The sequence below is a fragment of the Aptenodytes patagonicus genome, chromosome 6 (genome assembly GCF_965638725.1).
Source record: "Aptenodytes patagonicus chromosome 6, bAptPat1.pri.cur, whole genome shotgun sequence".
NCBI classification, from domain to species: Eukaryota; Metazoa; Chordata; class Aves; order Sphenisciformes; family Spheniscidae; genus Aptenodytes; species Aptenodytes patagonicus.
The window spans coordinates 30895969-30919851 of NC_134954.1; the positions used below are offsets into that span (position 1 = coordinate 30895969).

General features: G+C 47.8%; 1 protein-coding gene across 2 annotated transcripts in view; it reads left to right on the top strand.

Moving 5' to 3' along the window:
• Window positions 1-23883, top strand: part of HDLBP (high density lipoprotein binding protein) — a 41518-nt gene that overhangs the window by 888 nt on the left and 16747 nt on the right. Inside the window, exons 1-7 of one of the 2 annotated variants that reach the window (XM_076341890.1) lie at window positions 14158-14214; window positions 18751-18818; window positions 19361-19473; window positions 20410-20564; window positions 21119-21334; window positions 22982-23188; window positions 23662-23877. In XM_076341890.1, coding sequence (XP_076198005.1) covers window positions 19398-19473; window positions 20410-20564; window positions 21119-21334; window positions 22982-23188; window positions 23662-23877 — 870 coding nt within the window. In that variant the 5' untranslated portion in view covers window positions 14158-14214; window positions 18751-18818; window positions 19361-19397. Of the gene's footprint in view, window positions 1-14157; window positions 14215-18750; window positions 18819-19360; window positions 19474-20409; window positions 20565-21118; window positions 21335-22981; window positions 23189-23661; window positions 23878-23883 lie in introns of those variants that run through there. The other variant, XM_076341889.1, reaches the window with a different exon arrangement.

Genomic DNA, 23883 nt, shown 5'->3' on the forward strand with positions numbered 1-23883 from the left:
GGAAAATTCTTCCTCTTTATTGAACTGCTCTCTAGTCCTGTAGTATGGTTTTATTGCAGGTTATTTATAGAACAGGGTGATCCAGCAATCAAGCAGAACTGAAGAGGGTTAAGTGCAGGGAGTTCATGATCCTTGGGCACAGCTTGCCTATAGCTAAAGTGGCTTGACACATGATAAGTCGCACTTCCCATGCTGGCCTTCCCCAAACAGTAGGAAGAATTCCCAACTGGCGAGAGCAATTCCTTCCACTGAAAGACGAGACGCGAGAGAGCAGGTCGTGCTGGGAGCATTAGTAATAGCAACAGCAGTTCACTCATAACTGATGAGGTGAGCCAAGGTCCTTGAATTCACAGCTGTAGTTTAGAATTTGAATCCAAATTCACAACTCTGTGGCTGGGAAGTGAAAATTAAGAGAGGTTCACAGCCCCAAGAAGTTTGAAGGAGTCAGTTCTTTTCCTATACTGTTGTGTAATGACAGAGAAAATTCTGCACGCTGATATGTGCTGTATTGCTTTATTGCATGTTTTCTGTTTAGTAAGGCAAGTGAAGCTGCTCTCCAGTGATTTAGACTCCGTTTTTCTTACTGTTGCTATCCAAATGCTACACAATTGTTTTCAGTTAGAAGACAATTTAACAGATAGTATAATGGCTTATATTTATTTCCAAACTAGACTGGAAAGTGGTGTTTCAGGTATCGTTTCATAGGTGGATTGGATGTCCCTCCCACTGGTACAGCAATATACATCAGAGGCAAGGCAGGAAAGGAAGCAGTAATGTAATTTGTAGCTGTGTGTCTGCTAAAGCTCTGTATCTCCAACCCTTTGCCTGTTTAGATTTAAGCTGTTAGAAAAAACAGTCTTCTGTTTGTACGTGGATTTTCATGCAGCAGGGCCACCCACATACTCAAGCCACAAAAAAACCCCCAACCTTTTCCTTCCAAAAAAGTCCACAGTAGTATAGCTTTTCACAGATCAGAATGACAGGCACAGGAAAAGCTCTCGCTAGATGTGGAGGTAACAATATCTGGACGCCTCTAAATGTAGAGTGGAAGAGGCAGTGTAACCATCTAGTCTGAGCTTTGCTACTGCAGCAAGATATAGTAAGCCTAGATCATTCTCAAAAGACAGTTTTCGAAGTGGCTTCTAGGCAGTTAAGAAAGATTGCTCTGTGTTTGTCCTACATAAATTGTTCTGGTGTTTCACTAGTGTGACACATACTCCTGTCTCTTCCTTCATTGCAAGTTAAGCTGATTTCTTGTTGTATTCTTTACCTACTCTCCCCCAATTCTGCCTGAAAAGGTGAAAAAATTATGACGCTACTTCTTATGTGTTAAAGGTTATTGTGTTAAAGGTTCTTATGTTCCCCACTTTTTCATTGGTTTCACTTCTCTAGACTGGGATGATCAAGGAAGAGGTGGGGGGATGTTATGTAGCATAATGGTAACAATAGTAACTTATTTTTGGTAGGATAAGGGCAGTTGTCCTTAGTCGAGTAGCTAGTCTTTTTTCCAGTTCACATTAAGCTGCTTCTGAAGACTGTACGGTCTGTTAGAACAGAGATCTGTACCCTTGGGTTTCGTAGGTGTTACCAGTGTGGAGAGCCATCCCAGACAAGCCAGCCTGTGCAGTTCACATCTTTTCAAAGAAAATTGGGATGTTTTATCGGTTGCAATATTTCAGCTGATACTGTCTTTCTCAAAACATACTCTTCCCTTTGCATGTAGAAGCATGTTAAGCTGGTACAAATGCCCTTAGGATTGTGCTACTGTGAGAATTAGGGTAATTCACCCAGGTTGCTACTGGGCCAATGGTTAGAGTAGTCAGCAGTGGCACTGAGACCAGTCCAGAGTGTTCAAACTGAATGCGGGTGTGTGGTTGAAAAAGTTCATTCACCATGACTGGGAGGGTGTCTGACAATTTGAGGCATGGGTTTCTGTAGAGTATCAGATATATGTGAAAATGTTGTTTCTCTTTTAAAAAAAAAAAAGTCACTCAACAATGGTTCAGCTTTGTTTTGTATTCAAGAATTCTACAGAAGGAAATCCTCGGGCCTATGCTTATAAAATGAACCTTAAAGCAAAATAGCAAGACTCTGGCAAGTGTCCTCGTGGGTGTTTTGAAACTGGCAAGCAGTAAAGACAGGGTCTGGAAACTGCCTTCGCACTTCCCTTGCCGCCAGAAAGAGACGTTACAGATTAGTCGGTCTCATCCTTAGCAGGAGTAGGCACCCAAGCATAGCCTGGCAAGACACCGTAACAAGAAATACAAGCCTTTTAGTGCCCTGTGGATCAAGCACAATAATAGCCTCCTCTGTGTAGCATTACCCTTATGGAAATACTGTTATAATCTTGACAAAGACATGCACTGCTGAAGAAGTTGCAGCAGGGGTTTCTAAAGTAAGCTGAGAAAGATATGTTCACCCAGGATGTAATGAGTCTAACTTGTCCAAGAGCACGTTACTGAGAGACCCAGGGCCTGTAAAACTTTTGCAATATGGGTCTGTGCAAGAATTAAGTAGGTGTTATTTGTATGAAAATATGAAAACAGATAAAGAAGAGATAGGAAAGTAAAACCCAGCTGCAGGATTAGGCCTCTGTTCCTCTTCCTAATTACCCTAACCTTGAAAGAAGAGAGCATTAGGTTGCACTGTAGCGTGGTGGGGTTTGCTGGTGTTTTTTTTTGTTTTGCCTATTGTTTTTCCTGGGGCTTTGGTCTAGAAGCTATTCCAGTGGAGTCCATGTTACCAGGAGGCTGTGGTATTTATTGTGGGCGGGGAGACTGCATTTGGAGTGGGAGGGAGGGTCCTGGTCAGTAGGGCCTATTGGGGGAGGGATTGTGGAGGAGCTCAAGAGACACCTAGAGCTCGTCTCCGGACCCCAGGTGCTTGTGTTAGGCTGGTAATTAAGGCAAGAGTCTAGTGTCCCATCTTCAGGGCTTGTTTCAAGACCTCTTTTCATTTTAGAAATTACTAGTTTTAGAAGAATAATTTTGGGTTACAGGCTTATCCTGGGTGTGGAATTATACCTGAGAGAATTCAGCATGTGGCTTTATATTTATCTGTCTTTTAGCTTTAAAAGAAACACTGTTTATGTCCTAAAAATCTGCTATTAAAATCTTGTGATTTACATTACCATCTTAAATGGAAAAGTCCTGCATGCCTAATAATTCTAGTGACCTTTTTCCCCATCTTTCTTCTGTGAACTCATGTTGCCCCATAGCTCTCATGGTGTAACTTCAGCGGAAGAGAATTAGGGAGTCAGTTTGAAAAAAGATGTATCATAAACAAGGAGGAAAAGTTCTAGCCAAAGCAGAGGGAAAAGCTTCTTTATTTAGAATATCTTACATGTATAGAAGACTTTGGGTTGCTAGAAGATTTATGTTTTTAAGGTTTTAATTCTAACAAGGAAAGGTAGTCAGACTGTGACAAGTGTTTTGGGTTTATTTTGTTTCATAAGAAACTTATATATGTTAAAGCCAAAGTGGTTCTTTTTTCCACCATTTAGGTGATCTTTGGTGTTTCTACCTACACAAGCTCTGGTATTTTCCCAGCAGTCTCTCAAAAATACGAGTATCCTTTCTAGCAGCTGCCATATAATACAGATGCTTTTCTTTGAACTTGCTGGTAGACATCACTTGTCTCTCACAACTGGTTCAATTTTGTTGAATCTTGCATCTGGTAGATCTTTCAAGCCTTGAAGATACCTACTGTTTTGCAAATTATTACTAGATACATTTGCATGTAAATAACTTAGGTACATTTATACCTCACAGCGCTAATTTCTTGACTTCAGCTGATTCAAAAAAACATTTGGTTTAATCTCTGTGTACTGTGACTTTATTTTGTGCCTGTGTGTGTTCCTGTGTTTTGGGGAGGGCTAAATAGGTAGCTTCTGCAAAGAAGGCAGGGGGTGCATTTATGTATGTGTTTGTATGTAAGAAAGCCAGTTGGATTTCTGCTTACTACTCTAAATAAAGCAAAATGGTAGTGGTATTTAGATTTGGGGGGTGGCAGGGGTGGAACTTGTCACTACACTTACAGTCCTAGCAATGCTCTCGCCTCAGTGAAGTCTCTTTAATTGCACTTTTGGCAATTGTTGGACTTGGGAAGAAACTTCTGGCCCTGACAGGAGCAGTACCTGGCCCCGGTGCCAGGAGCAGGTTCCTGAGCGGAGCCCAAGGGGCAGGCGGGTGGAGCAGGGCAGTCTCGGTCCAGCAGCCGTGCGGGTGCGGAGGGCTGACCTTGGTCACAGCTGCCCGTATGGCAGAAGCTGGCTGTGTTGCTGAGGCAGCGACGGAAGCATGTCACTCTTTTGTGAGGAGCAAGGGTTGAGGCAAGGAGCTATGTCCAGCTAGAGTCACAAAAGAGGTGCTTGCAAAGCAGCTGGCAGAAAAAACAGGGAGAAACCTGAGAGAAAAGATGGGCCACAAAAGGCTCGGTTAGAGGAAATCATAATGAGTTTAACTTCAATGGAAAAACAGCACTGGAAGAAGGGAAGGGATTGGTTCAGTAGCTGTAAGACACCAAGAAATGATGATTCACAGGAAAGGTTTTGCCTTTGAGAGGATTGAATAGCACAGTAATATTCATGCGACCTCCCTTAAATGACGCTGTTTAATTTAATTGTAAAGTAAAATGGATTTACTTGTTGACGCAAAATGGAAGTAGTACCAGATTCTCTTACACTCAGCAGCACAGTGTCTGGAACTGTTTTCCAGCAGCAGTTTTGTCATCTTTTCTAAAGATTTTTCACTGATGAGAGAGAACGATTTGGGAAAAGTTTGGGGATGGAACTGATAGATTTATTTTGCATTAATGGAAGAAAAGAAAACTAACACCCAAACAAACAAAAACCCCAAAACCAACAAACAGAATTCCACAAGTGACTTGCGTATAAACATATGTCACCAATCAGGGTGATTCTGGTAAAAGCATCCACGCATATAACTTGTGTGTACACCATACCTTTTATCTGTACAGGAAATACCTGTGATTGAAAATTTCTGGAAGCAAGTGCTGATATCACAACAGTTGATACTCGTGCTGTAGCTATGTATTTAGTAGTCCGATATCCCAACAACTAACTGGATTTTAAGGAGGAAAGACTTGGAACCCTGTAGTGTTTTGACTATTACTATTCAACTTGGAGGTGGCAGGACACAGCCTTGTCCCTGTGTTATTTAGCTGGTAATTGCTTGTTGGGGTCTCTGTCAAAGCCCATAAAAATGCTGTCTGACCCACACATATCAGGACTCTGGTTTTAAAGGAAGGTTACCAGTGTCATATCTCACAGTAAATAACATGAGGCGGGTATGGCTAGCTTTCATAAAACTAATCTTTAGTATATTTTTCATTGGGGATTGGATAACTGGAATAATCTTCTTGCATCATTCAAACGTCAGGCTTGGTTTAGAGTATTGGCACGTAGCATGGGCATCACTCCCGTGTGCCTTTTCCCCCCCACACCCACTGGTTTTAGTTGTCTGGTAATTCAAAGGTTTTGCAGTGGGTTGTCTGAAAAATCGGTAAAGACCTTTTTCTAGAGGAACGCTGAACACCTTGATGTCTGTTGCTCAATTCAGGTGGTACCACCTGCAGACTTGCTGGTTCTCTTCCTGTTGTTTCTGGTACTGTGTTTCTGTCCATCCCTGTGTTTTTGGCATTGAGAATTAAACTGGATATTTCACAAAATAAACTGGATATTTGCCAAAGATGAGTGACAAACAAAGCCTAGGCCAGGCTGTGTGGCAGGAACATGGACATCGGGCATGGGATGGATACATGGGTCAAGTTAGGAAAAAGGAAGAGAGTAAGGGTCAGAGTTGATGCAAGGAAGATTTCCCCACTGGCAGGGACAGAGGCAAAGCCAGAGAAAGTCCCAGTGGGGCGAGAGGCCAGGAGTGATCGAGATGGACTTGTTGCTGCTTGCCCCAGCTGCAGCCTTGGTTGAGGAGTGGTAGTTGTTTGTGTCTCTCTGGAGGGCACTGGAGGCTGTGTGGGCTGTCTGACCTCCCCTGCCCTTCCCAGAGAGGGGAGCAGGGCTCTGCTCTTTGTAAACCAGGCCCTGACTGTTTCCATTGCACGGTAGAAAGTAAGTTTGCTGTTATCTCTGTTCAAGTGATAAAGCTGAATGTAAACCTGTGTTGGAGCAGTTGAAAGGAAAGCTGAGAAGAACAACTCAGAGCAAGCAGGGTGAGAGTACGGATGGGGCTATGTTATGGTTGGCCTGTTATTGCATATGCTTTTGTTTTCAAAATGAGTACTTCAGCAGTTGGTATAGCCTGCTGGGATTTAGGCACGTGGTCTTACAAGGACCCTTGAAATCTCTGGAGAACAGCAAGTTGTAGATATGTGACTGTTCCTTAAAAGTAGAGTTGCTTAAGTAGCATTGAGGAAATGTAAAAGTAAAGTTCTACACCTGCTCTTATAAATAGTTTCATGAAATTAAAATACTGAGTTGATGGCTCTGTTGACTGTGGCAGAGTTGTGGCTAAAAATGAGAGCAAGCAGTGAGTATTTAGAGACGTTTAGAATGTCTTGGAAATCTAAGAAATGTTAACCCCTCTATTTTATTTGAAAACTTGTATTGCTCAGGGCACTATTCTGTTAATCCAAAAGACAATAACAATATGTGGGTGGAGGACTGTACAGCATAAGGTATCAAAGCAAAAAAATTGTACCTAAAATAGCACATGTACCCTTCTAGTTCAGCCCAAAGATGACCAGGGTGGTACTGGAAGTGATTCAGTTTTGAAAAGAGGTTTTAAGCGTAAAATAATATTATTTGTAACAATTAGTGGAAATAGTTTTACTCTGAGTTCTTGCGCTCGCTTTCTCTCTCTTCTTTCATAGCAGGCTTAGAGTGGCCTTGCAGATTTGGAAGAGAAGACTGTCTGGTTTTTTCACTGTCAGTTTAGATCACAGTGATGTAATTCTGTCTAACGCATGAAGAGCCTTTTGCTTGGCCTAGTGAGATTAGGAATTAGTGATTGTCTGTGGATATGTTGAGCCCCTGTTGCATGTGCTATGAATAGGACAAAGGGAAGGCTGTGCTTAAATAGCGAGGGTCCTATCATCGCTTTTAAAAAGTGGCAGTTGGAATCAGATATTTACTTTAATGCCTTTTCAGAGGAATTGTTGCCAAACTGAAGAATTTTTTTTTTCCAATTTTAAATTGTTCCTTCCCTCTCCAAACAAAGCACTAGCCTCCCTACAAGTTTAATTATTTTATTCTTTTGAGGTTTTTGTTTGTCACAATAATGCTAACTTTTCTGGGTTATATTTTCAAACTGCTTATTGTAACTGAAAGATAGAAATAAAGAAAAAAAAATCTACAAAATTGGAGAGTCTTGTGAAGCCATGTGACTTGGAGAACTGGAACTTGGAGGAAAACATACCAGAGCACACAAAGTTTATAAAAATGGGGCTCCGGCATTCTCTTAAGTCTTTGTTATCCAATAAACATTAGTAACTGAGGAATCTTTAAAATCTTTCAAGGAGCCGTGAACAACCTTGCTTAGGTTTTTCTGTACAATACTTAGAATCAAAGTAGCTAAGCAAGATTTAAAAAAAAAAAATCAAACAAAACAGACAAAAATAAATATTTATTTACAGTTTCCATGCTCAAGTTGCAAATTGTCCCCCTGCCCCCCTGAAAAATGTCATTTGAGACGTCTCATTTAGTTTGCCACTTGTCTTAATTTTTCTTTTTCATTTGCTCTATTTATTTACCTAATTGAGTCTCTGTGAAAAGAAGTGGTTGTTGTCTTTATGAACTGCCATAAGCAGGTCCTTAAATTCTGCCCTGAAAAACATCAGCCTAAGAGTACCTGTAGGAGGGTCTTAGGGAGCATGGTGACACCTTAAAGCTAAGGGATGCAGTCAGCTTCAAACTTTCTAAATATATGACAGTTAATGTGAAAAAGAGTAAGTTTAGGGCTTGCAAGTCCCTTGCCTTTCCGAGCTACGTGATACGTAGTGCATGAGAGCTTCTGGCAACATCTGTTTTTTTAAAAAAAAAAAAAAAAATTGCCACGTGTTCATTTTATATTGCAATTGCCAAGGGAGAGGGAACAAGAGACACTGAAAAGGTAAACAAAAGATCTCCAACCCAGTAGCCAAAGGAGGGTGAAGTGAAAGTTTCCTTTTGCAGAACATAAAGGAAATAGTGTGTTCTTTGTTCTGCAGTATCTCCACAATCCTCACTTCTTGGGTAACTGTGATATTTAACTGCAAGTATCCAAGCAGACTTTGGGAAGTAGCTCTCAGCTAATTATTTGTGGAAGATATTTTTTTCTTCTGCAGTGCAAGTTGAACAGAGAACAGTGCTGCAGCACCACTCTGAAAGCACCTGTGTATGATGAGCACACAGTGTGGTGGTAACTTAAATTACCACCATTTCTTTCCATGTGGCAAATTACTTACCATTGCAAGTTCAGATCAGCATAAAGAGACAGAGTTGAAATTAAAGGTTCTGAGTGCAAGTAAGAAACCGTTTTCACTGTTAAGATAGTCAGGTACTGGAATAGGTTGCCCAGAAAGTTTGTGCAGCTTTGAAGGTTTTCAGGACTTGACTGAAGAAAGCCCTGCATTCAATGCCCTGGTCTGACTCTGCTTTGAGCAGGAGGTTGGACTAGAGACCCCAGAGACTTGGACCTGCAGCCTGTTGTCAGATGTCCTGAATTTCTGTGATTTCTTTCGCTTCTGCTACTCTGTGCTATTGCCACTTTCCAGGCAATATATCGGGAATCTGTTTTCTGAATCTCTTTTCCCATTCTTGAGTCAAGTCAGTGTTTTGCTTTACTGTGAAACTGTAAAACAACACAGGAAGATACTTTATTTCACTTTGTCCCTCATTCCTCTTCAAAGGCTCCCCAAGGCCAAGAACCTGAAATTTGCTTCTACTTTGACAACCTTTTCAATTCCTAAATTTGCCTATAACCATCTCTGCAATATAGGTGGGAAATTCACCTCAATCATTCTTGGTCTGAATGTATTACTTCTGTTTTCATCTCATTCCATTTTATCTATTCCATTTTATCTTGGTTATTTGAAACCCTAACTTCTCCTGAAAGCCAACTTTGTGTTAAATAACCAGATTTCTCTCCCAGTGTAAGTGAAAGGACGGACTCTGGCCTGTCCTCTGTGGCTTCCTTTTGCTTTGCTTTTGGATTGATTTTATTAAACTGTCCATTGACTTTCTTCCTCATCTCTGAAATGGCATTTATTTTGTCATAGCACCTGGCATCCAAGGTTCACAGCGTTCTGAACAACCTGAAATGAAATAATGAGTCCACAGAGTAACCCAAGACCGCTGTGTGTGCACAGTCAGGGCAACCGAGAGAATTTCACTGGTCAATTCACCACATCAGCAGCAAAACTAAGAGTAGAGCTTAAGTCTCTCGACTGGTTTGTCTACATTAACAAGTAAATCTAGTTTTCTCACAGTGTCCCTGTGTAAAACATGCATATCTACATTTTAACTAGCAGCTTTTCCTCTCTCTACAGTCAGAGGGCTTGAAGCTACTTGTTCATGCTAGAACTCTGTCCACACCAGTAAGTTGCTCCTGTTGTTCCTACCTATTTTGTTTGCCCCTTTTTATAGAGCACCTTGTGATAGTCTAGGAAGGGCAGTGTATATATTGTTTGCTAGCTGACAGTTGCATAATTTTATTGTCAGGGTGCCCAGGAAATAAATAAGTCTTTTAAACAACCATTTGGCCTGAGAGGCCTGCTGAGGTTAGTTACCTTCCTTCAATATCTGGTCAGCTCTTCTGCTTGTGCAAGAGAATTGCCCTCAATAAACAATGTAGGTTTATCAGGAGAAAGGCGAGTCATGTTGCACTCCCCTGGGACCCCTTATTTATACCACCTAGGTCTCACGTGAGACAACACATGCAGTTGTTTATCTTCCTTCCACTTTCCTCCCATCTTCACAACGTGACTAAGTGGTTTGAGTTGGGATTAGCATATAGGCTCATGTAGACTTTTCCTACCAGCAGTTCTCTACTTGGGTACTTACAGTGGGCCTCTGAAGATGGTGGGCTTGCATTAACTACAGCCGAGGGGCAGAATTTAGCCTACAGAATCATTTCTTCCTAGTACTGATGTGTGAATGGGGAAGAGAGGTGCCTGACTTGCACATCCCTGGACGTTTCTTTCCTTGTGGCAAATAAAGAAAATCTGGTCTCAGAGTCACTGAGACATAAGCAACATGGACTCAAGTTCAGTCCTTTTTTATGATGAAAGTTTTTTCATTCTCTTAGCAGAAGGATCTATATAATTTGACCCTTAATTTCAATTTAATGGAGCTTTTCCTGTAGAAATAAAAACATTCTATTGGAAGATCCCTTGGCAAGCCATAGTGATAGCTTTAGCGCTGCGGGGCATATCTTGCTTGCTTTGGCTGAGAACCCAAGTACTCGCTGGCATACAAGTTGCCCTGCGTCCTGAATCCTCTTCCACTTCTTTCTCTAGTACAATCCAAAATATTCCCCCACCCCTTTTCTCTTTATGCCACTGGTGAGGGATGTGCTGAAATGGATACTTTCAGGGGCAGTTCTTTTGTGGTGTTCTCTGACTTCAGTGTGTGGGATAAGCACCCAGAGTACAAAAAGGATGCTTACTTGTACAGTTTTAGAAATCTGGAGTTATATTTAACAGGAAATAAACTCACAGCACACACTCTTTGGAACATACTTGGGTTGCTTTCCAAATAAGGCTTGCAGTTTCTGGCAGGAAAAATAGGGATCTCTTATAACAACAGAAAATAAGAACAGGCTAGAAGAAATCCTTTGCAAAATCCTAGCTCAGCTGAGGGTGAACGTGCCAGGAAAGGCCAACCTTTTTGTGGTCTTTGCTCCAGTGGTTTAAGGAGCTGAAAGTTTCTTCTCCCTTCCCCAAGAGTCCTGGGGTGGTGTGATTATGGAAAGCTTCTTAACTCCTCAACCTTTGCTTTCACACTGGTGAACACATGTTCCAAAAAACCAAACCCCAAACCTGTTCAGTGTTAGTTTTATCTCTGTGTGCATTTCATATTTTTGCTGGTCCCGTTTCTGTGTTCTCCCTCAGACTGGTGATATGAGCTGCCAATTTGCTAAGCCGTGGAAACTATGTATTGCCCAAACCTTCACCCTTTCTGTGGCACATTGGTGCTCTTCTTGGGAGGCTTTCTTTTCAGTTGTTCTCACAAGTCACGAAACCAGGGTGTGTCGTAATTCTGCCAAACTATGGGATGCTAGAGGGAAAGGGGCACGTTAGTGTTTGGGGTTGGGTACTTGCTTCTGTCTCCTTTCCCCTCAGCTACCAAAAATTCCTACACTGGCTTCTAGAAGAGCCATTTTACACACATCTCCATGACAAGCATCCTTTTTTCTTTTTTTTTTTTTTTTTTTTTTGTGAGACTGCACTTGTGGGCAAGTAGACAGAACAGGCATAGGCACCAAGCAGCCGCTGCAGGCCTCTCTCTGCCCCTGCCCCATTGCCTTATTGAAAAAGAGGGACAGGGTGGGATGCTGATGGTCAATGCTGTGCTGACAGGAGGAGTGGTAGGTTGAAATAGGCCTCCTAGCATCCTCTAAATGTGCTTTTGTCCATGTGCAGGGCACTTCTGTACTTACTGAATGTGGGAGGAAAGGTGAGCTCTCCTCCCCACTACCCTCTTCCCCCATGGAAGATCTTCCTCTAAGGAGAACAGCCTGTGACAGGTTTCCTTCGGCAGAAAACATTATTTGAGGGTGGTACTCTGTGGATGTGCTAGGCCTTCCAGTAACTTCTGGGCCTGGCAGGCTTCCCTCCCACCACTTGCAGCTGCAAATAAAGGAAGAGCTACAGAAACATGCGGAGGAGATTCCCTCTTAAACAGTCCCAGAGAGGAAGCTGTGATAAAAGCCAGAAATCAATAATAATCCTAGCAACCCCAGTGGCTGCAGCAACACTACATAGACAGAGCAGGAGAGGGGCATACAGTTGTCCCATAGGCACAAGGTGGTATGTCCCCACAGAGGGCCCCTGCTGAACCAGATAATGACATGGAGTTGAGGGAGAAGGTTGTTGGTGTTTAAGTAAGATGCTCTAGGCTGGGGGTTGTGATGCTCCTCTGGTCCCCTGGCACAGGGGATCACAGTACTTACCCATGTCAGAGTTAATTGGACGCAGTGAAGTTAGAGCTTTGAAAGGAGGCTGCTTGCGTTGCACTGAGGAGATAAACACGGGGGAGTGAAAGCACCAGAAAAGCATCATGCACCTCAAGTGAGGTTCAGAGTGCTAGGCTCCAAATCCCAAATTACAACCTCCTGCAGTGCCAGCTGCTGCCTGGAAGCAGAAGTTTCCAAAGTCTGGAGGTGCTGCGGTTTGCCCAGGTCCCCAGAGCTCTGCTTTTGCGTGAGCCATCTCTGTCTTGGTAGGCACCAGCCTGCTCACGTGTGTCTTATGGGGTGCTGCTGGCATCCACAGCCTAGACGTTTTTTGTTGGAGGAGCCTGAGCCAGCTCTTGGAGCATATATGACGTGGCAGCAGTGGTTGCTGCCTTTCTGTGTGGCGGCCCTGTGCTTGGAGCAGTATCCCTGCATCCTTGCAGAGACCAACAGACTTTCTGAGGAGAGGCTGGGGCGGGGAGAGATGGATCATCGTGGTGTCTGGGCAGGGTGTCAACTCTTGACAACTGTTCTCCTCCCTTTAGCATACTTCCCAATTTCACCCACAAGTCTATTTTTATTTACAGTGATAAATTGTTTGTGTCAAAAAGTTCAAGTGCTTTAACGATGTCTTCCCAGCCACAGGATTGAAAGAGGAAAAACAGAGAAATCTCCTACTCTTGTTCAATAATAAGTAATCATAATTTTACTTAAGGCTAAATACCATCCATGTTTCCATAAATACATCACATCTCTAAAAATTACTGCATGTAATCAAAAGCAGTTATTCCAAAGACCTCGCACTTCTGTGGTCAGAGCTCCACAAAGCAGGTTCTTGCGTTTAGTTTGCCAGGGTCTGGGAGAGAGCAGGGTGTGAATGAGAAAACCAGTCATTAAATGCAAGTTATGAATGATGAGGAAAACTAATCCTGTGTAGGAAAATGGGCAGAGACTGAGCTAATGCAAAAATCAGTTCAAATTCCATGTATTTTTACACTGATGTGACTTTTTTTTTTCCTCATTTCCCTGAGGGTGCAGGGCTAATAATTAAAAACATCTATATTGCACAAACTTTATAATAAACATCCTCTCTGCAGGAAAGGAGGGTATTGTGCTTGCTGGCTTGCCTTTCCCCTCCTTGACTCTTCCCCATTTCCAAATTAGAGATTAGAATAAGGAGAGGGGCTCTCTTTTGGGGGGGATTTTTTTTTTTTAATTTTTTTTTTTTTAATCTTGCTCTTACCTTGCCCCTTGTCCTGTCTGCAACCTCAGCATCGGGTAGCTGCTGCTTTGCCACAGACTGCGCAGGAGAAGGAGGAACAACTGGCCTTCTGGGGCTGGAGCCTCAGTGTCCCTCTCCACTTGTGGGATGGGGCAGAAGCCCAGGGTGTTTGCTGCTCTCCAGTGCTAGCTGTGGTTTTAAGACTGATCGGAGCCCTCATGAGCCACTCCAGCTCACTAACACGGTGTGAAACCAGCCTCAGCCAAAGTTGGTAATTCTCAGCTCTAGGGAGCTGAACTGACTCCTGGGACCGCAGAGGGGCCCGGGCCGGCACTGGGGACAGCCGGTCGTGCGGGCTCGGTTCTGCAGCAGCTCTAGCGCTCGCGTCTGCCGGAGCTACCGGGTCACGGACGGAAGGCTCTTTCTGCACGTGAATTCGTTGTTTAAGGGAAGGCGGCCGGGGGCTTTCTCGCGGGTGTCAGCCTGGGGCGGGGAGCGAGTGGCGGCTCGGCCGCCGGGGCGCGCAGCGCGGATAGAAGCCACCCGTGTCTCTAGTCCCTCGCCGTGAAGTACCGCGGGCCGGGCCGGGCCGGGCGGCGGGAGCGGGGCCGCCGCCAGAGCCGCAGGCTGCCTGGCCGGGCGGCTGCTCCGCTCCACCGCGGCGGGCAGGCGGCGGGGCGCCCCCGGCGGCGCGGGGCACGCGTGGCGGGCCGGCCCCGCCGGGAAGGGGCATGTCCCGCTGACGTGCGGGCCGGGGATTGGCAGCGGCCCGGCCTATATAGGCGCCGGGGCGGGCGCCGCGCCGCTCTCCCAGGAGCGCTCCGGTTCTCCAGCAGGGCGGGCGAGCGGGCACCGGCCGGAGTGAGTCACAGGGGACGGGGGGCGGCCCCTCCGCCCGGGCCGCGGCGCCGACGTGGAGGCTGGCGGGGCGGGGGGATGGCCCGGCCCGGCGCGGCCTCGCTTCCTCCCCCTGGGCACCGACGTGTCGGCGCCGCTGGGAAACTCCGGGCCAACTTCCCGCCGGCCGGGCCGGGCAAAGTCCGGCGGGGGCCGCTCGGGGAAGGGGGCGCTCGGGGCAGCCGACGGCGGGAGGGTGAGGGTCCAGCCCCGGCGGCACGGCCTCGTCTGGTGCCGGCACGGCTGTGCCGGCCGGCAGCAGCTGTCGGGTAGCGCCGGCGTGCGGCGCCGTCCCGGGGCCGGGCTGATGGGGACGCTGGGCCCCGCGGGTGCGTGGGGAGGGGGCGGCCCGGGTCGGGGCGCGGCGTGGTCCCTCTCGCCGGGAGGAGAGGGGTAGCAGCGCGGGTCGGGGCGGCTCCACGTCGTCCCCGGTGATCGGAGGGTTTGCGCCTGGTACGAGCCAAAACGTTCGGCGGCGGGCGTTCGTCCAGCGCCGGATCAGCCCGCGGAGCGCCGGCGGCGGGCAACCTTCCTCTGGGTCGCGGGGGCCAAGCGGCTCCACTCCTGTCGTGACCAGAGGGGGGAGCGCCCCGGCCCCGCTCCCTGGGCCACCGGTGGGAGCGAGCGGGCGTCGGGAAGGTGCTAACGCCGGACTCGGGGCAGGCCGTGCCCGCCCAGCCCCGCGCCCGCCTCGGTGCCGCCACCGTCAGCTTTCCGGCGGCCGCGGAGCCGTGCTCGAGGGCTGTCACCGGGCCCTCCGCAGGAGCACCTTTCTCCCGCTTGCGTGACGCGGCCGCCCCCGGCCTGCAGCCCGGACGGCCGCGCCGGGCGGAGGCTGGGGCTGCCGCTGCCCCCGCCCCGCGGCGCCTACCGCGCTCCTGGCCCCGTTCCCGCACGGGCTGCGTGTTGGGGTGGCCCTCGCCGCCGCCCGCCTCCCGCTCAGCCCCGCGCGGGGGGCGCGGATGACAGCAGGGCCCGGCCGGGCCCTTTAAGGGCGCCGCCCCGCCCCGCCGCCCCGCCCCGCCCCGCCCCCGGTGCCGGCAGTGCTGAGGTGGCGCTGGCGGCGCCGCCTGCCTCGGCCTAGGCTGAGCTGGGCTGGGCTAGGCTGGGCTGCGGGGCCCGGCAGCTCCCCTGCCCTGCCCTGCCCTGCCCTGCCCTGCCCTGCCCTGCCCTGCCCTGCCCTGCCCTGCCCTGCCCTGCCCTGCCCTGCCCTGCCCTGCCCTGCCCTGCCCTGCGCGGTGGGGGGAAGCGGAGGGGCGCCTCTCCGCCTGGCCCCGGCGGCGTGCCCGCTGCCGCGCTGCCCGTGCCGTTGTCCCGCAGAAGGCGGGCGCTGCCTGAGGGGCGCGGTGGCGGTACAGGCCCTGGCGGGCTCCAGTGCTGCCTGCCCCACGCGGGAGGTCCTCCCCGAGGCCGGCTGCCCCTTTCAGTGCACGGCCGTGGAAGCACCCTCCTGGGCCCGGTGAGAAGCACCGCAGGGGCCTGACCTGCTTGGGGCCGGCCGGGAGGACATGGGCAGGTGCACATTCTCATTGGTTGGGCTCTGGTGAGCGGCTGGGCGGGCACAGGACACCTCCTGTCCAAGGGCAGGAGGCAATGGTGGGGAAGGTGGCGGGTCATGGCGTTAGTGGAAGAGTAAATACAGGGCATAGGTCAGGTGTAAGTCTGGCTGCGTCTAAGACACCAGTTGCATTGTTCTCTCAGATGTACTTCTTCAGGAATCGGTGTGAAGCGAAACACTCTGTCCTGCCACACAGCAGCTGTCTGCCTGCATGATCCCCCCAAAATCAAGGGGCCTGGGCCTTCGATGTCTGGGAGAGCCAGTTGGTTTTAAGAAAGCAAGTATTTTCATGTATGACCACTCATCTACCAAGAGATCACCCTGCCCTGCGTGAACATTTGACAGAGGCGCCACAACCAGCCCAGCCCTGTTGCTCTGTGCAATCCTAGCTGCATCTGATTTTAGTTACCTTGATTAACAAAATGTTAATATTTTTATTAAATGTAATTTTAAATAACGTGTAACTGACGTTTCTGTCCACAAGTACTGATTGTGTTGGCAGTGTAACTCATGACTTTGCTTTTGTTTCTCTTCATACAAATGTTTCCCATGTGGTTAGGTCTGGCCCTTGCTGGAGGTTATTTTTAGGCTGATTTCGTTCTCTTTATTTTAAGTGTGCTCTAGACTTCTGAAACTTCTTTTGGCGCACAAAGCCAGCGCTACAGACGGTGTATAAACTAGGCAGCTTAAAACCTGTTGACCCAGTCAGCTGCACACTAGCACGATGTAGCTGTAACCTTAGTTTCAAAACCTAAAGTGGGAAGTCAAGGAGGTGTAGGCTCCAAACACGATGCCTGAGCTGCTGTTTTTGGTGTTAGTGTTTAAAATAGCATTCTGATGGCCACCTCCGATTTTGTCCAGAGATGAATCCCTGAGGCCTACAGTATACCAGATGTTTGGGGTTACTGGAAACGAAGAGCATTTGTTCTTAGCTTGCTGTATGGGTGACAAAGTAGAAATTAATACGGATAAATGCTGCCCTTAGATTTCTCTTTGAATGTCTAGCTGTTTTCTGAGGTGGAGGCTGCAAAGAAGATCTCTGCAGCTGGTGTGGACACAGTGAAACCAGCAGCTGTGCCTTGAGGTCACGGCTCTCAGGCAGGCGCTATATTGGGTGTCATTCACTGACTTCTCATCCTTACCCTCCTCCTCTAAGGAGCAGAGCACATGCAAGATGAGCCAGGTGGTGCTTTCTTGAGAAATGAGAGTTACAAGCGCATCCATGCCATTAGCAAGGCTCTAGCCAGACCTTAGCAGCTGCTTGTGATGTCTAGAATGCTTCTCGCTCCTGCCCTTGTTCCTGTTTGCAGCTTGCTGTGAGGTGGTGGCATCCTTGATAGCGACCCAGCGGGCTGGAGGAGCTGATGGCTGAGTCTGCAGACCTTGCCAAAATAGGCTGGGACAGGTGCCATGCAGCTAACGCGCTTTCCTTGGTTCTGTGACAGCTTGAGCCATGCAGTCCTGTAACGTGGACATGTAACCATGTGTTACACCATGGCGTAACCACGGACAGTGAGAACTCAGGTATTTCTCTGAGATCAGGTTACTAGCAACTCTTTCGTGTATACCAGCAAATGCCTTGCAGAGCCTCTGCATGCTGCAACATCTGTGCTTCAGACAGGATGGATGGATGGCTGTCCTGGTAGCTGCCACCTCATGGTAGCAGATCATTACAGGATTAATCACAACATTAGCTCTATTGCTCTGGTGGCGCAGGTGGTGTTGCCTTTTGCCTGATAAGAGGCATGTTGAAGTAGGGAAAAATACTCCGGCCTTCACTGAGGTGCAGATCAGGCCTGTATGGCCCAGTTGCATTACTGCTCTCCTTGTTCTTCCCTCCTTCTGCCTCTGTCACCTTCCCTTACCATGCCATCACAGCGTAAGTGCAATATGAAACACGACATCAGCAACACCGTTTTTTTGGGAGTCTTTTCTGGCACATTGGGAGGTCAGAAATTGCAACTGTCAGTTTGCTGAAGAGTGTCTGACTTTGCTGTTCAGAAGGTGGTCCGAGCAGCACTGCAGGGTTTGTGTGGGAGAGGGACCTCTCCCACCATGAGCAGTCAGAGGCACTGGATTTTAGGAGAGCGCAAGCCCTGCAAGAGCACATATAACCACTGGGGGGGACTCCAGGTCTGGGGAACTGTTGTACATCTGGCATAGTGTGTACTGTACTTGCTTTTATGTTTTTACTTATATTCCTAAACACTTTTTCAGTAAATCTGCAGATCCAGATACAGGAGATGTAAAGCTCCCGCCAACTGCATATATTTTTTCCTGGTTCCATCTCGTGTACGCATTTAAAATAGTCCACGTAAACCAGCATGGGTTTTGTTCTTCTGACCGACTTACAGACTTAGGCCTGGAGACAGAGTTCAGTGCCTGGTGCATGGTCTTATTACAATAAAAAATGAGGAGCACTGGCCAGCAGCTGTGTGTGGATAGCCCTGAGTGTTTGCCTTAGTTTGTGAGGATGTCTATGTTGATTCACCCAAGCTCCACTAAACTACATTCCTAACTTCTGACTGATGGCAGTGTAGTTGGCAGGTTTTCAGGTTGCTAGTCTCCTCTGACTAGATGTTGATGCTCTTGCTTGCAACCCTGAAATTTCATGTCTATCTTGCACATCTGTTACTAATTGACTGTATTTTTGCCTGATACTGGATGACTGCTCTTGTAGCCAGTGTGATGAACGAGTAGCTACCCCAGGCTTCCTGCTGTGAGGTTTAAGTAGATAGTGGTGTTGCCTGTAGCTCTAGTAAAACATGACAGGTAAAGTATGGTGAGATGTGACTCAGTATGAGGACATTTTGGATAGGGTGCAAGTTTGAAACGCGGTACAGGCAGTGCTCTTTTGAAAGTTACAGTAAGGGGGGTGTCATGTTTTCCTGTTGTCTTGGAGCAGTCACATAAATATTTTTCTTTTTTTTTTTTCTATAAAGCAAAAGCTGGCAGGCTGACAAACGGGCAGCTTACAGGACGGACTCTCTGGCTACTGACCATTTAGCTGGTAAGTTCTTATTTTGGGAGAGCCAAAGATGTTGATGATGAACAGCCAAGTGCTGTTGCTGAGCTTGCTTATCAGAGTGACTTTCTGAGTGTACCCCGAAGTCAGTGGGAGTTCAGGCACTTAAATAAGTCTTTTTTCAGGAAGAGGCAGCATCCTGGGCCCTTTTTGTTTTCTCTCCAGGGTTACACAATGGTCTTGGACTGACTATCCAGACGTTTGGATACCCATTTAAAAATTGCACACCATTAATAAATGATAGATTAATTAGAGTATGCTTTAACAACTTCTGGTGTCCCCCTTTCCAGTGACCTTCTTAGGTTGCACATCCTCTGGTTTTGGGGAACCACTGTGCTTTGAGGAAGTATCCCCTCTGAGTTCCTGTCTGGTTCAGCAAGAGAACTGGGCAGCTGATTGGCACTGTAGGTGCTTTTCAAGAGGCTGACTGGAAGAGTGCTCAGTAACACATACTTTGTCTTCCTGGAGTGACTTCTGTGCATCTCGAATGGTGTTGGTAATAGTGCTGCCACCTCTGTCTCTTCCAGTGGCATACCCGGATTGTGTGTGGGTGGGAAGTCGACAATGAGCTCCGTCGCAGTTTTGACACAGGAGAGCTTCGCTGAACACCGCAGCGGCCTGGCTCAGCAGCAGGTGAAAGGTGAGAAAACACAGTTGAGTTCCTGTGATGTGCCTCTAAATACAGACTGCACAGGCAAGGTTCCTTGCTGTTACCCAAGCTCACTCCACGCATCCGGTTTCCCACAAGTGTGCAGACGTTGCATTCTCCATTCCTAGATTGGTGGCCTGCCAAACTTTGGCTTTCCACCAACAGCAGCACAGTGGTGATGCTGCACAGTGCAGAGCCAGGAGGAGGCAACCCTCAGATCTCCACAGAGCTCTGGCTAGCAATGCTGTCAGCTGTGGGATGGGGCACATGCAAGAGTGGGGCATTGGGCTACAAGAGAGCCTCATGGGATCAGTGTGCTGGGCTGTCATTTCCTTCCTTTGCTCAGCCAGGTGCTGGGGAAAGTCAGTATGACTGTATTAACTGACTCACTGATGGGTTTCAGCACCCATCCTCCGGCTGCGAGCTGGCCCACTTGGCACAGCCCAGTGCACAACTGAGTTAACATAAGGTACAGGCTTTCCCTGGACTCTGCCCTAACTGTAGCGCTTCTCTCTGCCTTCCACCTGGGTGTATGTTTGTCTTCTAGCCCTCTGACCTTCAGCCTTGCTCTGTTCCTTCCATTTCTTTCTGCCCAGCCTGTTCTCCCCTAATTAAGCCCCTCTTGACAAAGTTGGCAGTAATGTGCTGTTTGCTGCCACCGTTCACTTGCATGTTCACTTCCTGCGTCTGTAGTGCCTGCTCAGACAAGGCTGGTTGTTCATGGCATCTACTGCAGTCTGTGCTGTGCTGAGGTCAGTTGTGCTCCAGACTTGGCTGCTCCACAAGCATAACTGTAATAGGATTAATAGTAGTGCGCGAGTCATTTGCTCTCCCTTGTTAGTGGTGCCTAAATCCAATTGCACTGCCTATGAATAGGGGCATTTCTGTGGGGAGAGCATCTCATTTACTCTGTTTGCTTCACCCCAGTTACAGCTTTAAACTCTGAAGAAGAGAATGATCCTCCAACCTACAAGGAAGCCTTCCCTCCGCTCCCTGAGAAAGCACCATGTTTGGAAGCTGCCCAGGAACCTGCTGGGCCCTGGAGCAAAATCCGACCAATAAAGGCTTCTGTCATCACTCAGGTTAGTGGGAGTGGGTGTCTTATCTCCCTCCTTTTCCTCCCTCCAAGAAGTAGGTGAAGTGAAGCTTTCCCCGGAGTATGAAATCCTTAGTGTGTCAAATTGACAGCCTCTTTGCTGTACTTTCCCCTGGTGCACAGAGGACTGCAGCTGAGAGCTGGGACTGTTCTGGAGGGGAGGGATGTGTTGGAAAACTGTCCAGAAACAGCTCTGCATCCCTGTTCCACAAATAGCTGGAGCAGGCCTGAAGGGAGGATTGCAGAATTCAAGTAGTGAGCACTAACCCATTAACGTATTCCCCCCATAGCTTAGCACTTTGCCTGCCTGACGTACTTTAGAAAGACACCCAGGGTGGGACAGACTGCCTGCTGCAGTGCTCTTGCACTTTCCCTGGTTGCAGCTGGTGCAACCACTGGAAAGGCTGATGGGTTGCACAAACCTGGGAACTTAGTATGCCAGTAAAGTCCTGTATGGCAATAAAGGAGGGAGGCACTGGCAATCAAAAGCATACTGATTGCTTGCTGTGCCCTTCTTTTATCTGTCCTATGGCTGAGCAGGTGTTTCATGTGCCACTGGAGGAGAGGAAATACAAGGACATGAATCAGTTCGGAGAAGGAGAGCAGGCCAAGATCTGCCTTGACATCATGCAGAAGACAGGAGCTCACCTGGAGCTGTCTCTCGCAAAGGACCAGGGCCTTTCGATCATGGTCTCTGGCAAGCTGGAAGCAGTCATGAAGGCTCGGAAGGAGATTGTCGCTCGGCTGCAGACTCAGGTGAGGGCATCTAACTGTTTCTCACTTTATCTTTGCTCTTCCCCAAGACTCGCAAATGCTTTGAGACCCTTGGGCGTGTGTGCTTATAAGCCGAAGAGGTGTTATTAGATGACTAATTCAGCTTTGCCATATATTTTCAAAGCACACAATTGGCAATTTGGAATGCAAATGAGGCTTAAAATAGGGTTCAAAGCTAATTACAGGCCATGGTGTTGCATGAAGGGTGGAGTCTGCAATCTCTGAACACTTGAATTGCAAACAGTGACTTTGTGCTGAGGTGCTGGTGCCGGAGGGGCTGCAGGCCCCTCACACAAAACTAGTAGTGTGTGAGAATGGGACTGTGCTTTCTCTGAAGTCCTTCAGAGGAGAACGTGGAGGGATGGGAGAAAGAAAAGCAGAGAAGAGGAAGTCCTGCTGAAAGCTTCAGGTCAGGGTTCTGGATTGTGTAACTCAAGCCACACTGGTAAGGAGCCACAGCCTCGTTGTTTCAGTTGCTTCTCCTTTCAGTCCTCTAGGTTTTGATTTCTTACCTTCAGATTCTTGAGTTCATAATCAAGATGGTAGTTCTTGTTAGGATATATCACAGCCAGGTATCATAGTGTGTTTTAAATTGTAGTATCAAAGGTAGTTAATGCAGTAGTTAATACCATGTCTGCTTAGTGCTGTTTAGCCCATGTGTCATACCCTGCCAGAGGGAAGAGAAAGGGACAAACCCTACATAATGTACATCTGAAAAAATAGTTCAGGTCGTACTGCCACAGATCCATGACCCACTGTCCTCAAATATACCTCCTACTGCCCTGGCCCCAGGTCTGAAAGGTGTGTCTGTATTCCAACTTCTTGTAGGCTTGGCTGGCTTCAGTACAGGGATACAGAGTTGAAGAGTCACGCCAAGTGATCTTTGTTTGATTCCCACCCCCCTCCCCCCATTGTAGCTTGAATTTGAAGTGTCTAATTACTGTTAGTAGTTACGTATTCACAGGGATCAAAAGTGTGGTAGCAATCATAAGCTACCAGGTCAGTAAAAACTCAGTGAGAAGGAAAGAAGTCAGGAATCCCTGTTACAAACCAGCCCTTTAATGGTAGATTGAGAAAGCTCTTGGGACCCCTTTTCTAAGAGGGGCCTTCTAGAAGCAGTCCCAGGAGCAGCATGTGCTACATTGAAGACACCTTAGCACTTAGTAGCAGTAAGCATCTCCTAGCTGTCTGCCTGCTGGAATAGGTTTCTGGTGTTGAATTTCTGTTTCCTAGGAGTCGGACTGTGTCTTGTTCTCTGTAGCCTTGGCAGCAGATGTCAGAGTTCAGATAAACTCCACCCATGAGCCATTGTCTCAGTTGCTGTCTGGTACTGCTCCAGTGTCTTACACGCATCTGTGCCTAAAGGCCTTTGCTAATTCAGAGTACTACTCCTGTGCAAACAGAAGGGTTTTGAGGGAAAGGTGGGTTTTAGACTCCTAGTATACAGGCACTGTAGATCAACTGTTCTGGTACAGTATCAGTCCTCGGACAGAATGTGCTGGGAAGGCATTGTGTTTGCTCCTCAGCGGTACCGCTAAGTAGCATCTAACGTGCTTTCCCTGGCTCTGTTCCTGTGGATCTGCCAGTGCAGGCAAGGGTTCTCACAGGTGCTTGGTTCCTGTGTTGCAGGCTTCAGCGACAGTTGCCATCCCCAAGGAGCACCACCGTTTTGTCATTGGAAAGAATGGCGAGAAGCTGCAGGATCTGGAGCTCAAAACTGCAACCAAAATCCAGATACCCCGCCCAGATGACCCCAGCAACCAGATCAAGATCACCGGCACTAAAGAAGGGATTGAGAAGGCCCGACACGAGATCCTGCTTATCTCTGCTGAGCAGGTACTTCAGTACTGTGATCTTTCTCATGGCATTAGCTGGACAGCCATTTTGCTTCTCCATGGTATATTAGATGTTTGTAGCCAGCACGGCCATGGTCAGTGGCTAATATGTTAGTCTGAACGGAGACGTATACTGTGCCACTGGCTGTATGAGCACCACTGCCAAGTTCTGCAACTTCTGGTTCTCCATTTTGCCCATCTCTGAAGTCAGATAAGCGTATTTTGTATTTGAGGTGAACCATATTAGGTGCCAGCTGAGATAAGGCAGGAGATTACAGAGGTGAATATCATAAATCAGCAGCAGCAACAGCAATATTTGTAGATTCAGAGGGATGGTGATCTACAAGCCTGCAAACTGAAAAGGGTGCTTGGGCCAGAGTGTCAAGCAAGACAGCACTGGAAACTTAGCTGTGTCTGGCAGAGACTGTAATATGGAGGGCAGTTCTCACCGAGGTCTGTTCTGGGCTCTTCCAGGATAAGCGTGCCGTGGAGCGGCTAGATGTGGAGAAAGTGTACCACCCCTTCATTGCTGGCCCTTACAACAAGCTGGTGAGTGAGCTCATGCAGGACACAGGGACGCGCATCAACATTCCTCCACCCAGCGTCAACAAGACAGAGATAGTCTTCACAGGAGAAAAGGAGCAGCTAGCCCAGGCCGTGGCTCGTGTTAGGAAGATCTATGAGGAGAAGGTATGG